This window comes from Nesoenas mayeri (assembly GCF_963082525.1).
Source record: "Nesoenas mayeri genome assembly, chromosome: 11".
NCBI lineage: Eukaryota > Metazoa > Chordata > Aves > Columbiformes > Columbidae > Nesoenas > Nesoenas mayeri.
Window position 1 is genome coordinate 11,829,321 of NC_137563.1, and position 16,172 is coordinate 11,845,492.

A 16,172-nucleotide genomic window follows, 5' to 3' on the forward strand; every position below is an offset into this window, starting at 1 on the left:
GATCTCAAGTTATTTAATTTTTCCCCTCATGCAGGGCCTATCATGTCCCTAGTGGAAAAATACTAGCAGTAAAGGTAAGATATTACAGTAATTTTCTTTCTCTCCTTCTTGCCTGACCTCGGTTTCCTTCCCCTCCCCCTGATTGTTAGATCTCAATTTGTTTTATTGCATTAAAACCCACATTGTTTATGCAGGGAAACTCCAGCCTATAAATATAGTGAGTCCCTATGAGTGCCCAGAATCCAGGTTTTGGGAACAGGGATGGAAATGTCGTGGGACTAATGCCAAACCTTGCCCAGGGGCGTATTCTTCAGTGCTCTCTGCAACTTCATTTTTAAATAAAAATAACTTCCCTATTTTCTTTTGGATAATATTTTCTTTTCCTAGGAGAGTTTGTAGTTTTAACAGGTTGATTTATTTTAATGTCCTGTCCCTCTGTTTTTTATCTACCTGATTTGTTTTTTTTCTCATTAGCATTCTTTGCAGTGAACCCGTGTACTGTAGTGATATGTGGTCAGATAAATCCCAGTCTTCTCTGAAGTTCGGTTAAAACTGTGGTAAACTACTAGCATGACTCTGGCAACAGTATGCCAGCTCTTGTATCTAATTTGTTATATTACATTTGTAAGTTAAATTATTAATCTACATAAGAATGTTGAAATGTGTATCTTTTTGTAATGTACTATATATTTCTTTTTAATATGGTGATTTTGTTGAAATTCAAGCCAGTAGAGACTGTCAGAAAACAAATGAATTATTGCATTCATGCAATTCCAATTAATATTTTGGGATCTTAGAAAGTATATTTTTAAAATATCATTTATGGCATAATTACTTATAAATCTGTAAAATGGGCTTTTTGTCTCATTTCTCTTTTTTCCCATCTTTGTCTAATCATTAAATTCTGGCATAATTGAGTTAAACTGAAGGGACGTGGGGATGGGCGAGGAGGGCAGGAGGAGTGGTGGGAGCTGGTGCTGCAAGCGGAGTTGGTGTTAAATGAAATCTAAAGGTGTAGGATTATACTTGGACTTCAAATAAAACATTTATATATACTGGGCAGTACTTACATCTGTGGTTAACTTGAATATTTGGACTTAAGTTGTCTTGTGGTTCCAGCCATGTGTGATTTACTCAAAGGAGGTTCTGACCGTGTTTCGGCTTTTTCTGAGGATCTTATAAATCCCTTCGCTCCACTAGAAAAATGCTTTTGATCTTCCTGTTCATGGAAGAAAAGCAAATGCTTACTGCTGGATTTGAAATGATTGTCTACATGTGTAAAATATGGAGATTTGAAATAGCATCCAGAAAACTTTGAGTTACATGGAATACAAATATCACTTGGAAAAAGTTTTTGAAAAAGTCCTTCCAAGTGGTATCGGTCATTCCTAAACCTGTCACGAGCAGGTAGACAAAGATAGGAATTCTCAGAGTCGTAATAGGCAGAAAAGTACAGAAAAAGATCATATTTTTCAAGCTCTACAGAGCATCTTCTGTGCCAGCCCCGCTCGGCATTGGCATCGGTGCCCTCGGAAGCCGCCTGGAGAGGAGCAGGAGCAGGAGGAAAATCGCCCCGGCAGGAGGGGAAATGAGTTCAGGCTTTGCAAGGTTAATTGAAATCACCTCCCTGTGGCACAAAAAAACCTTTTCCCCCAGCAATTTCACCTCCTTGTTTCCCTTTGAGTCCGTGCGTTGGTGAGTTCTGGTGGATAATTAGAACCCAGTTTCCCAAATCTTCAGGATGTTCTTGTAGATGCTGCTCATGATGGTCCTATCGCTCTCTTTTTTATGTATATATATTTAATGTGATTTCAAAAGAAATATTGAGTCAAAATGTGTGTGTGTTATCACAGTTTAATATAATGTGCTCACAAACTGGTCAGGAAACCTGTTCTGGTTGTGATGGTGCCAGCTCGCGCTATTAAGAAAGTTATTTAACAATTTATGGCTCAGCATACCCAGCGATACAAAGAGGACGGTAATGCCAGCAGCTTGACACAATCATCACAGACAATTTGCACCCTAAAAGGGACATCACTGGATGGATCTGTGAAAGCAGAACTCTGCATATTGGGGGGCTTTTTTTGACGAGAATGTACAGATTTGTTAGGACGAGATAACATGATGCAAACCTGTTGATTAAAATGCTTTTAGCTGGTAGATAATCTTGTAAACATATTGAACAGGAGAACAAACCCATTTTAATAACTGTATTACAGACCAAAGCCGTTATTACATATTTGGTGTAAACTTTACAGCTAGGTTATGTGCAGAGGATTTAATAGAATCTTCTAAGGTAGCTTTTTCCTAATTAGAGGGAAAAATCCTAATGAAAAATGTGAGTGTACACTGGCTGATTGCCATTCTTCGACTGCTTGGAGTTTCTCCTGCTCTTAAGCCAGCATTTAAATGGACCATTTGATTAATCATTTGTATACTGACTATAATACTCCCAAATTTCCTTTGAGTTGTACATACTGTAAAAGACAATTATGTCGCCACAGATTAAATAAGTGAATTAAAACAGAATAGCAGTTTAATTTGACCTGTGATTTTGCTCTCGTTCCCTTTAGTGGAACGTATGCCACTCCAGCAAATAGATGAAGTCATCCATGACAGCTTGTGATGAATTGCCGTATTTATACTGTATATTTTAATAGCTTCACACTAATTTAAATTGAGCACAGAGTAAATTATAATTCAGTCACTTGACTGCTTGTATTTAACTTGACAACTCATCCTTATTTGTCCTGGAGGTGTAGTGGAGAGCAGGGGGAATCTGCTCAGGTATTCTGATAGAAATTAACCCTTTTCACTGGAAACGTTGGGGATGTTGAGTTCAAGTATGTTATAAATGCGTTAAGTTATTCCAAGAGTGCTGTATTTTAGGCAGGAACTGGAAAACGAGGATGTGCAGGAGGGTGTGGAGCACCTTGCTGAATCCCAGAGGATCTCAATGTCATTTAAATTTAAAAAAAATATATCCTGGGGCGGCTGGGGACCAGTGCCGAGCTTCTCTGCTCCTCAGACTTTTGTTGGGGGATTCTGGTGCAAACTTGAAATACTGCTCCTGCACGAGTTGAACGGAGCCATGGGACCTCATGGCATTTTATTCTGTGCCTGATAAATTCATTTTCACTTTTCCACTTTTAATAATTGAGAAAATTGCAGTGATTTTTTGCCAGAAAAGTTCTTTCCAACGTTGCCATTTTGGAAAAGTTTGTTGTCTAATTTTACATCTCCTTTGCTTACCTGTGTCACAGTTGTGGAAGGTGCAGCCAAACACAGCTTTGTCCTTGGTAGCAATGGGTTTGAGGGCGTGTGTTTGATTTGGAGGGTTTTGTTTGTTCGGGTTTGGGGTTTTTAATATTATTTTTGATGGGTTGGTTTAGAGTTATTATTATTTTTAATAATAATAATAACAACCCATTTGTTTTATTTTCTTGTTTTAACGTTATTCTAGCCCATGCTTAGCACTGTCAGCTCACGTATTCTTACAAGATGTTTCACACATACAAACTTCCTTTTCTATTCAGGCTTGGAAATTTTATACAAAATGAGCATGACCATGGAGATTTCAAATGCAGATTAAGGCAGTGCTATGTAGATTTATTTTTTTTCCCTCTTTGTCCCACATTTCAATGCTGTAAATAACATCAGGTTCCTCCAACCTTGACATGAGATGAGTGTCTCTCTGGTGTTGTAAGTCGCGTTCAGATGGAAGCAAACGCTTCTGCACGATAGTTGTGCACAGAAAGTAAGACAGTGGTCTCTCCTCATTTACTTTATGGTGATGTATGCATACCGTACCGTTACATTTCTATACGTGCTCTGCCGTATAGTATCCTGAACATTTGTCAATAGGGTAGCCCTGCTTTGCCGGGTTATCTTCACTATTAGAACGCAGGGTCTGGATGTAATTATAGTTAATGCAAATCAGTCAGAGACCTTCATTGCCGGTCTTGGTTGATTGGATTTGACGCTGATCACACTAACTAGTGATGGATTTGGCACTGATCACGCTAACTAGTCGTCATGGAGGTCGTTGAAGCCTTCAGAGTAAAGGAGGCAGGGCAATTTCTCACTGTGAGTAGAATTTACCGAGAGAAAATTTAATTTTAGATGGTCGGCAAGATTAAATTAGGTTAATATTCAATGGGTGCAAATGATGGTATTCCAGTGAATTATTTTAAGTTTTTCACGCTGGAAAAATGTAAGTGAATATTGTTGGCAAATGATTATTGATCTAGACAAGTGTGCTAAACGTTTCTTGGCAACTCTGTAGTACACTTACAATTTAGTTTAGTGACAGCTTCTATAAATAACCCTAAAGCAAACTCTCGATAGAAACAGATTATAGTTTTTTCTTTTAGACAGATTTTGATACTGCGTGTGTTTGGAAATGGTCTCTCTGTATTTTGTTTCGTCAGCAGTATGTGCAGCCTGTATCTGTTCTGCTAATTCCACAAATTGATTAGACTTGGTTTCCTTCCTAGCTTAAAGTATTCAGCTGTGAAATATTGTGTGATAGAAGACCGAGCTTGGCTAAATCCATGTAAAGTCCATTTTGGTTTAGAGAGCTGTGCTTAAAAATTAAGTGTGCAACTGTTCAACAAATTGTAGCAAAGAATTGTTTGTAAAAGTTGACTTTCAACGCTAGTTCTGTTGGAACCAGCGTCCTTACTGAGAGGGGCTGTCTTGAAAATCCTGAAAACTCCAGACAGCGCTTCCCGCCTTGGCTGCGGCACATGGTGCTTTAGTCCTGGTGTAGAGCCTGGCTCAAAATGATGACAAATGGGCCTGGGTGATGGGAACAGCAGAGAAGCTATTCCTCTCTTTGCTTTTCTCACATGAGGATCATTAATACATAGATCTTCTGTTTTTTTATTTTGAAGCGTTCACTTTTTCTAATCACACGTCCATCGTTTGCATTTTAGGTCATACCCTTAGATATAACACTGGAACTCCAGAAGCAGATAATGTCGGAGTTAGAAATTCTTTATAAGGTACACAGGTTTTCTCATTTCCATTATACTTGCTTATAATCATCTTACAGCAAATTTTAAAACAGGCTTCTCTTTTTTTTTTCCCTTTCTTTTTCCAGTGCGACTCATCATATATCATAGGATTTTATGGAGCGTTTTTTGTAGAAAACAGAATTTCATTGTGTACAGAGTTCATGGATGGTGAGTTGTATATCTAGTATGCTTTCAGTTGCTAAACACATAAATGGGAAAATAATACAAAGTTGTGCTTCACCAGAATGGAGCAAAATGCAGTTGTATGACTTGAAAATTTTAGGTATTTATAACTTTGCAGGTAGTTTTTAAAAAAAGCAGGTTGGCATTGAGATTGCGTTATATTCTCCATGGTGTGCTGTATTTTCCCAGAGTGTAACTTCACTTACTTTTATTGAAAATGTAAATAGAACAGAAATAAATGCTAGCTTAATTTGTAGTTTGATATTTGAGTCTTCCCTACAATCTGTCCTCGCTGACAAAACAGCTGTTCCTCACTTTTACTGTTTTGATAGCCAAAACAGATTTTCTTTTAAAGAAATCTATTAACCCAATGTCCTATGTGTTTTCAGTGGAAATCGTCTCTTAATTGCAAGGCAAGGAATTATTCTCTCCCGCAGCTGTTTCACAGTTCTGCGCCAAGTTTCTTTTTGAGTTTACTCTTGTTCCTTCACACCGGCGATATCCCCTTCCCCACAGACTGATGCCACTGTCATCATGGAGATACATTAGTTCTTTGCTTTGTAATCTTGTCCTGCGTGGCATTCTTGGAGAAAAAGCAGAACAATTATACTGATTACAGTGATTTATAATCATTGCTGCCCTCTGTGTATCAATCTTGAGAGCATCTTGTGACTGATGCAGTCTCATGCGCAAGAACCCACTGCACAGCATTCAACTTTGAGCATCATGGTGTTGTTACAAGCAATAGTCTGTTTCTCCAGAATTTTCTTATGAGCCAGCATTTTGTGCCCTATCTGGGTTTTTCACAAAGGTTCAGCTAAGCTGGGTTTGAAGAAGTAAAGATCTTGTGAATAATTTACCAGGGCTTTCTTGCAGGAAAGATTTCCAAAGCCAAATATGAACCATTAAACATCATTGAGTAGCTTCTTTCTTTTTGATGGGGACCATGGATAAAGCCCTTTAGGTGTTTATGGTGCATTTTGTTTTCTCCCTGTTAGAATGGTTTGTTATTACTGTTATTTCTTTTTACACTTTCTACCTCTGTGCCATCACTGTGCCCCGTTTTCAAGTATGTGTGTTCTCTCAGATTTCCCACATTAGATGAAGAGGTATTACGTTTATTCAGCAAAGCCCACAAGTGAAATTCTTTGCTGCTCTCCCGCTGGGTGACTATTCGCCATTTCTCTGTTCTGCCCTTGCAGTTTTACTCAGACTTGCAAGCCTGCGTTAAGTGTCGTCACATGCAGTACGGAAGCATCTACTCGTGCCAAAACGTGTGTCTGCCTGGAGTACGTGCGCTCCTGATTCAGAGATTTCTTTAAAAAGTGACGGACATAAAGGCTTGCAGTTCCAATTTCTTATTTGAAAATATTGAAGCCTTCAGGGTATGCATCCCTCATGATGTTGCACAACAATGGTGTTTACTGACCATGTACAAATTACTTGGAATTATCCTGCAGATGACCTCTGCTCTGCCTCATGGTGTGCACTCCTTCTGGCAGGAAGCAACAGCAATCAGTTAAAGGAAGAACAAAATGCAAATAAAGGGACCTTGCCTTTTTTTTTCTTTCTCTCCCCAGACCTTTAATTTTGATGCGTAAGGACGCAGGAAGAGATAAGAAAAAACACTTTGTCATCCTGCAGATGAACAGCTTTAACCTTGACAAATTTTCAGCCCTTTTGACTGTCTTAGGCCAGTTTGTGTCTGTATCCCAGTGATATCCTCTACCATATTACAAAACATGGTATTTCCTTTTTGAATTACTTAAATACAGGTGGATCTGCCTCTTTTGGGGATACTTGTGACTTAGGGGTATACACAGGGAAAAGGTGCTGCCCATGTATTATCGTATCATATTGTTTCTTTCCTGGCTTCTTCAAGCAGGAAAAAGCCAAATAATTCCGAGTCCGCAAATATTAAAACACTGAGGCCAAACTGCCCTGGGTCACCCTGCCACCTGTCAAATGATCTTAAAGATCATTAGAGATGCAAAATGAGGCTGCCCTTTTATATTTATAATGAAGATTATGTTCTTGTAAATAAAGGTGGTTAAATGCACTATTGCCTTTTCCTTCTGATGTTGCCCCTTCTCCTGGAAACAACTGAACTCCCACTGAGTTCCTCTTAAAAGTCGTGAGAGGGGCAGGTTCTCAGGCTGTACCTTGATGTCTGCATGTGCATTTGAGAGCTAACATTATGGATTTGGATTTGGAAATGTTGTCCGCTGCAGAAGAATGGCAGATTTTTCCCGATTGTTTGCAGAAAGATACTTTCCTTAATTTTCCAAACAGCGCTGCCTTTAGTGACATCCGTAATAGCAAGACTTAGCAGTTTGGTGTATGAAAATATGTCTTTTTTGTCTGAAATTTAAGAATATGTTATAGGCATAAACAGGAACCACCTGCTATATTATTGCCTTCTGTCTGGCTTTTGTAATGAGCAGAAGATATCTGTGATGCTGCATCCTCTTATTTCTATTAAATAGTACTTATATTTACTTTTAGAACTGAAGTTAATTATAATAGACAGGTAACGTGGGCAGTATAAATTGAAAGATTAAATGAATAGGGGTTTCAGTGACCTGGAATCAAGGCAACATTAGCAAAGATAAACACATACTGTATTTCTGACAGTAGAGAGGATGAGGAAAATGAGGGGGGAAAAACAACCACTACCACCACCATGAAACCCCTGTCATTAGAATAAGTATGGTATATATAAGAACGGTTGTAAAATTAAGGCTGAAGACTAGAATAAGCACCTGGTGACTTCTTTGGATTGCAGCATTTCCAAATTAGTGGTTTTTACTTTTAAAAGCTGAACCATAAGCAAAGTACAAGGTGTAGTTTTCTTAATTGCTCAGTGTTGGCCCAGCCGTGCTGAGCACTTTAGAGAACCTCAGCATGTTCCTGCAAGCTAAATGTGAGCTGCTCTGCTTGGAATTGGCTTGGCTTTTTTTTTTTTCCCTTCTACTTGGCTATTTTTTAATTCTTGATTTTAGATTTGCTTTATTGCCTCCCATTTTTGATATCCTGTCCTGTGACTGGAAGATTTTCTAAAAAGAGTTTGAATATTAAAGCAAAAAATAAGTAACATGAGTGAAAAGAGACCTGAGTACTGTTTCATGTGTTTATTCAGAGTTTGGTAGATTTTTAAGGTCAGTTATTTCTGACACAGTTATTGTTACATCATTGATGGTGTTTTTATTAATAACCAAGGCCTAGAAACCCCTTGTGACTTCAAATCTAGGGCAGTATTTCATTTTATATTACCTAAGCACATTTTGTTTGTCCCTGCAGGGGGTTCTTTGGATGTTTATAGAAAAATTCCAGAACATGTACTTGGAAGAATAGCAGTAGCTGTAAGTACTTTTTTCTTTTTGTCTTTCAGTTTTTGATGATGCGCGCAATGTGTCTCTGATGAAAGCATACATGTGTCCCTTGTAGGATGGACCAGTCCTCTTAACTGCCTTTATTTACCTTTCGAGTCCTGTGCTCTGTGGTTCCTTTAAGAAGTGATTCAGTGATTTTGCATTGCTAGAAATGCAGTAGCTGTGATTGAAAACTCAGATTACAGACCAACCAAAAAAAAGAATAAAAAGGAAAAAGTTCTGTATTTTGCCGGAGCTGAACACAGGGTCAATGACCAACGTCTTAGTGGATCTCACAAGGGAGAGAGATACTGCTAAACAATTGCTAAATATAAGGAATACTTTGATAACTTAAGCAGTTTAAAGCGTAACAAAGTTATTCTATCATGTGCCATTTAATTAAGTGCTGGGTTTTCACATTCATTATACATCAAGCTGACAATTTAAATCCTTTAATCCAACACAGGCAGCTATTTAGTCTCTGTTCATTGTAATTCACAGCTCTACTTTCTCTTAATTTGTGTGGCCTGCCCAGGGTGATGAACATCCTTCTCTGATGCGCTTTCCTCTAAGTAGCTTCAAATCTGCTCATTATATAACCTAGCAGTTTCTTATGGAATTTGAATGCTTTTCACCTTCAGTTCAGAGTAAAAACCGTTTCATCTCTTCTTCCTCATATTCCTGATGCTAAGTAGTATGTGTATAGTCTAAAAATACTGGGATGGACCTTCAAGCATTTTCTCAGATGCTTCTTCCTTCTCCTTTTCCGTATCTCCTTTCATATTGTGTATTTGATACATCCACAATAACTTACCTTAACATTTCCTTATGTGCTTTTGTCTCTTCCCCATCCTTCCTAACCCACCTGGCTTGGTATTCTGCAGATGTTCTCTTCCAATTTTTCACTTATCCATAATGATGGTGCTTCAGCCCCATCTTTCATGTCTTGATAGATATATATATTTTTTTGTTCACCCGCAGGGTCATCTCTTAACAAATCTGTTAGTTAGTGAGCGTGACTCCCTGACATGGACGGTGCACCGATACTTCACTTTTTCTAGTTATTTTATTTGCTGCTTTAGCAACCTGTACCCGTGCCCAGTGTGGTGCAGGGGTCAGCAAAGAGGTGAAAAAAAGAGGGTTTTTTCTGTAATTTATCAGTGGCAGCAGGAGTGGCTCCATTAAGTCTGCACACGTGGCCATCCTGTGTCTTGGTGGCTGATGTTCCAGTTGCTCATTTGGTGGTCAGGACACCTTTTTGCTGAGTCCTGTACACAGACACCATAATCCCCATGCTGAACAGCTTGCAAAGATTTCCCAAAGCCTAGAGGATTTCTGTTCGTGTGCTGATAAGAAGGAGAACATCAAACAAAAGCTAGAGCTTGTACTCATGGATTCTGTGGACAAAATCTGGAGTTTCCATAGTGTCTCTTTTTTTCCAACCTGTATGTTTTCTTTCTACCTTGTACACCATGTACACAGAGTCATTTGTCTTTTATTCTCTTGAGAGAATATACAACGCATTAGTCTATTGAAGCTGCTTAATAATATGTGTGACCTGCACGTCTGTTAATTAGAATACCCTTGTGTTATACTTGTAGGAGGTTTTAAGTGAAACCGTTTCCAGAGGAAAAATATGCTGGCACATATAGATGTTTAGCAACATCTCAGTCATTCCACTTGCTCCAACCAGATTATTTTCTTGCTTCTTTTCTTGTTCTACAAATTTAATTATTGTGAATAGTAGTGGACTGACAACCCTTAAAAAATGTTCTACTCTCAGCAACAAGCACGAAAGGTGCAGGAAATTCCAGATACGTTTGCTCAGTTATACACGGAGTTGTGCTTGAGGTCGTTTCCCTGCACTCTTTGATCTCGGCTTTGGGGCTGAACTCCTCAAGACACATCGCTGTGCTGACCACCCTGTCTCTCTGTAGCCAAAAGGACAGCATGATGTCAGTGCTGGTTTCTCGTTTCCTTGAAATTCTAGTCTAAATACCAGTGTACTGCTTGGGGGGCATGTACAGTATTTGCTTTCTCATCTGGTACTGTCCCAATTAGATTTTGGAGTTTTGTCTCCTGAAACAAACATTTTCTGATGATGGCAACTGCCATGGTATTTTTTCTGATGTGAACCCTTATCTGCTGAGAATTAGACTGGATATCCAAGCCATGTAGAATATGTGTAGCCCATACACCATAGCGTTCTTTAGCATTCTTGTTATTCATTTCCCATTGAAGAAGTGGTCACTGTTAATTGCAATGGACAATCAGCTTTCAAGCTGAAATAGCAGAAATATATTGCCAAGTGCGATACTCTTCTCTCTTAGTTATTTTTTTGAGGAGCAAAGGGTGAGGCCGAGGTTTGAGGCTGAAAGACAGAATGCTGGAAATAAAGCAAGGCAGTGAAAATAAATCCTTAAAGGAGGAAAGTGTTTGCCAGAGCTTGGGGAGAAGCACTGTTCATTTGGGGACATGATAAAGGGGAAAGAGAGAGGTAGAATCTGCTGAGACTTGAGTCACTAAGAAATGGGAGGGATCTCTGACTTCATCGTAAAATTCATCCCGCTTGCCTGTATGAGACAGGGTCAACGAGAAGGGGAAATCTTTCTTCTTCCTTGTATTCTTTATTTGTGTGAATCGCTGGTGTGCTTTCCCACAGGACGAGTCTCGGGAACCCCAAAGTGATGTTGTGGGCCCTCCTGGTTTCCCCCTGATGCGGGCTGGTTTGGGTCTGCCGCTGGAAAGCCTGTTCTCCCTTTGCTTGCCGCTTCACACATTTATTTTCACTTCAATTTCTGAAGCAGTGACATTGTGCACTGTATTTTGAGTGCTAATGTTGATTGAAGTTCTCCCTGAAAGGATGTGCACTTGAACTGTCAAGAGAGTGAGTGATTGACAGCAGCTGGAAGTACTTTTTGTGTCAAGGCTTTGTCAAGTCATTGTTGTACAACCTACTTTACTGAATACCAATAATTCCTGCTAGAGGTTCAGTCAAAAGATACTCTGTTCCAGCACTCTTTTAGAATAATACTTAATACTTAAAGAGTCCTTCCCTAATAGGCAAATGTAAGGGAAGTGAATAACGGTACTTTGCACTAGGTTGGTCCATTCGGGGGGCTCCTGTGCGCATATTTGCAGCCCAGAATCAAGGGAAAATACTCTTTTCATTCCTTTGTACACTCGGGCTGAGAGAAACTGAATGTGAGAGTTTGTTTAATACTGTGTCTTTTATAACTGCTTATTCAGCACATGTTCCGTAATAAAGATGCTTAATAACTCACAGCTGTTGATTTCATTTTCTGTAGGAAATGTTTCCTTTTTTCTACAAATACAAACTTTAAAATAAATGAGATCATTTTAAACGGTTTTAAAGATTTTAAATAGTCTAAATATATGTTGAATAACCAAAGCAGCTCACTGTTCTCAAAATCACTTTTACCATTGGAGGAAGCCTGAAATGTTGCACCCCCTTTATTTACTTTTGCATCAATACTACTTCTTTTTTTTTTTTTTCTTATGTCAAAATGCTGTGTAAGTAGAATTCCCCTGTTTTGCTCTTTGAAAGGCTAACGTGAACAAGGCCACAGCGCCGGGCATGCAGAATTTGACTAAGGCCTTTTGTTACAGGTAATTACCATCTGAGGCCACGCAATAGCTGGGGCTGGAGTGTGAGGTGAACACTGAGGAATTGCCACCTGAAGTCATTTACTAGGGATCCAGAATCATTATTTGCTATACAAAAGAGATTCAGATTCCACTGACATCGGGTTTTGGTTACAGAATAAATTTTAATATTAGTTTCTAATCCAATAGGAAGGCTGAAAATCATTATGCTGTCTGTTTTGAGGCTGCATAATATTTTTAGCACTTCTGCTTGATCACTGCAGCAGAAGTAATTTCATTTCGGTCCACTTGGACAATGAAAAGAATGTAATTGTTTTGTCTGAAAAATTCTTACAACTTTGCAAATGTCGAAAATGTTTTATTGTTCTGGAGACGCACAAAGAGAGTGTCTCAGGAAAATGAATGGAATGTCATCTCATAGGTGAGAACTTGGTAAAAAAATATTTGCTCTGTTAAAAAAGCTGCCTGAGACAGCAGGGATGGTTTGGATAAACAGTCAGCAGTAGTAGAATTAGGTTTGTAGAATCTTGTTAGTTCTCTGGGCTTGTGAAAGTAGTAAATCCAGGGGAAAAATTACTATATTAAAAATGCAAGAAGTATTGGGGTTTAATTACTTTACAGAAACAAAACCTGCAGAGAGGATAACTTGTGACACCCAGCTGCTCTCTTAGGGAGCTGGCTGAATGAAGTTGGCTCGTTTAATTTGGCGTTATTATAATCAGGTTGTATATAGACAATAAATGGAGTGGCGGTTGGATCCAGTGATGATCTTGTTGGCCCTGAAAGAGCCATATGTACATATTCTATGTAAGGAAGTGTCAGGGTTGTTGGTTTGGGAAATACACCCGCACGTCCTACAAATTTTCATTAAAATACATCTCATGCATAAAACACTCCAGTGTAGTGCTGGAGTAACAGGATTGTGAGTTTGGTTTTAACAGTTTAGGGAGTGGAAGGAGCAAACTCAGGAAGAGCAGCTCAAAGTCTGCCCCAAATCTTAGCATTTCGGGGTCCCAATTGTATTTTCTGGGGCAGTGAGGCATAGTAAGATTTGTGTTTGTCCAAGATGAGTGATATGAAGAATGAGACAATATATACAATTCAAGAAGAAGTGATCTGCATGTGCATTGAGTAAGTAAAAGCATGAGAAATAAAGGAGGAAAAAGTATAGATGCACCAAATGGAAAAAAAGGGGAAAGGGAGGATGAAGTGCAAGAGCCTATTAGCGATTTTGTTATTTTCTGGCCTTTAATTTCACCGGGTTGCTTTTATTGCAAGAAGAAAAATCATTACACACTTTGCCTTTCATGATTTTTAACACCCCAGCAAAGATAGGTAAATTAAAAATGCACTGAAATGCCTAAAGGGATTCAGTTTAAGTTCAGCTGACTTCAGTGTACAGACCTGGGAAGGAGTTTATTCGTGTGTTCTTAACGTGTTGCCATTCAGTCTGCAGCAGGTTTGCCTCAGTTGCTGTGGGTCCCGCAGTCCTTTGGAAGGGATGCTGTGTCACCCTTTTCATGGCCCTGGCTCCGTTCTTCACTGGAACTCGTGTCTCTAATGGCTCGCGCCAGCTGAGACCTGTCTTGTTTCTTACTAGGAATCTTTAAGACGTGTTGTTGCTTTTTCTTTTCAATTCAGGTTGTGAAAGGCCTCACCTATTTATGGAGTCTGAAGATTTTACACAGAGGTGAGTAACAGATGGTTTCTGTTTTCCAATGAAATGCCATATTATTTGATTTTAACAACACTTTCTAGAGAGGCAGTAGACCACACTAACATCTGGTTTGATTCCAGTGGAGTACCACAGAATGAATCTTATTCATTAGCCTTGCAGATTTTCTGATAAAATATTATTACTGCTGTTCTCTTTTATTGCCCTCCTTCCTCCTCTACAAAGAAAAGACTAACGAGATAAATGAATTTTATAGAGATTTAGATGCTTAGGGTTGCAAACAGGTGCCCAGTGGAAAAATCAGCAAGGAAAATCAGATGTTTGACTAGCATTGAAAACAGAAGATACATAATGAGTTTTCTTAGGTACTTCAGAAACCTCACGTGACAGCCACAAGCGTTGCTAGAGTCTCACATCTCTAAAATTGTGGCCAACTGTCATGGTCATGAATAACCAAAGAAACTATAAACATGCTTGAATATAAGCCATTTGGGGATTTTGCTGTTCATTCTCCTTCCTGAAGCTAAGCTGTATTTTTAAAAAAGTCCTTTATATCTTGCTTTTTAATGCTGTTACATTTTGTTTAAAAAATTGTGGTAATTTAATTCAGATATTTTAGGACTTTGATAGACAGTGTCAGTTCTGGAAACAGTGGAAGATGCTGTTTAAAGAACAAAGAAGCCCTTCCCCCTACACCCCCTTCCAAAAAAAAAAATAAAAAAGAGAAACTCATTACATTTATAATGTTTGTAAAGTGTCTGAAACTAAGTGCTCTGGTTCCTAATGTTGCTAACAATAGTGTTTAATTTAACCCATCTGCTCGCCCAGCCCGTGTGCGCGGTTGGAGTGTGCAGTAACCGACAGCACTTGGGATTGAAAGAGAAGTGTAAAGTAGAGAGACATGTGGGAAATTTTAAGTTGCAAACCAAATAGGTAAAACGGTTTCTTTTGGAGTGGCTGAGGAGTCATTGTGGGGCTCTCGCAGGGCGATGAGAAGTGCCTGGGTTTGGAGCTCGGTGTCCTGGTGTGATGGGCGCAGGGAGTCGGGCACCTCTGGAGAGTCATCCAGACATCTGTACAGGGACGAAGAAACTTAATAGGAAATGCTAATGACCAGCAGGTATTGAGGCCCTGCCCCTCCCTGGAGCTTGAGCTCAGACAGTCCTGAGGCTTTTGTGGACACTTTGTAGTGGAGGAGGAGATTGCCCAGCGAGCAGCAGGACGTCAGCTTCAGGTCCTCCTTGATCTCACAGCATTTCTATCCTGGGAGATCCAGGGACCAGAGGAGGCCAGCAGGATCATCAGAGGGCTGGAACAGCTCTGCTGGGAGGACAGGCTGAGAGAGCTGGGGTGTTCAGCTGGAGAAGGGAAGCTCCGGGGAGACCTTAGCACAGCCTTTCTGTACTTAAAAGGGACTGATAAGAAAGATGGGGACAGACTTTTGAGCAGGACCTGTTGTGATAGGATGAGTGATGGTTTTAAACTAAAGGAGGGAGATTCAGGCTGAACATGAAGAAGAAATTGTTGCCCCTAAGGGTGGTGAGAGCCTGGCCCAGGTTGGCCAGGGAGGTGTTGGATGCCCCATCCCTGGAGACATCCCAGGCCAGGCTGGACGGGGCCCTGAGCAACCTGAGCTGGTGAAAATGTCCCTGCTCATGGCAGGGGTGGCACTGGGGGAGCTGGGAAGGTCCCTTCAACACAAACCATCTGTGATTCTGTATGAGAATACAGGCTCTCCTGCATGGCAGAAAGAAGGCTGTGGCCAGAAGAGTGAGTAGAGATCAATTAAGGACCTGGCTTTGTTACTCCCAATTAGAGGGGGAGTGAAATTCTAAGGCTGTTGGTATATGTGACCCCAGGCTGTCACCGGCTTAAAATAACAGAAATAACCTGGAATCCATTACCAACTCAATGCAGGTTACCAAGGAAGCTTCATTTCTGATGATGGTTTCACCTATTAGCTTGAATGCTGCCAGATGCAGAGATTTATCAGCTCCATCCACTCTCAGCAAGAGGTTGAGCAGTCTCGATGCCAGAGCTGCCACAGAGATTGGCAGAATAAATATGAAAGAAAAAGCAGCTGGAGCATCCGTAGCTCAGTATCGCTCTGTAGAGGCTGCACAGTCATTGCCATACTTTTATAACACTCAAAAAAAAAAAAAAAAAATTGAATTTTTTTTCATTTTTAATTTTTTCATTAAATATTTTGGCCACCTACTGAATGGAATTCGGAGAGAGCATCGTGGTCGGGCATAAATACTAGAACCGTAACGTTTCATTTTTCTTCTGCTGTAAACT

The 16,172-nt window shown here is 39.7% G+C and overlaps 1 protein-coding gene across 2 annotated transcripts in view; it reads left to right on the top strand.

Moving 5' to 3' along the window:
* Nucleotides 1–16,172, top strand: part of MAP2K5 (mitogen-activated protein kinase kinase 5) — a gene marked incomplete at its 5' end in the record, with an annotated part of 125,655 nt that overhangs the window by 42,200 nt on the left and 67,283 nt on the right. For both annotated transcript variants that reach the window (XM_080351354.1, XM_080351355.1), the window contains 5 exons: nt 35–74; nt 4,938–5,006; nt 5,105–5,186; nt 8,502–8,563; nt 13,841–13,889. In XM_080351354.1, the coding sequence (XP_080207480.1) occupies nt 35–74; nt 4,938–5,006; nt 5,105–5,186; nt 8,502–8,563; nt 13,841–13,889 (302 nt within the window). The remainder of the gene's footprint in view (nt 1–34; nt 75–4,937; nt 5,007–5,104; nt 5,187–8,501; nt 8,564–13,840; nt 13,890–16,172) is intronic.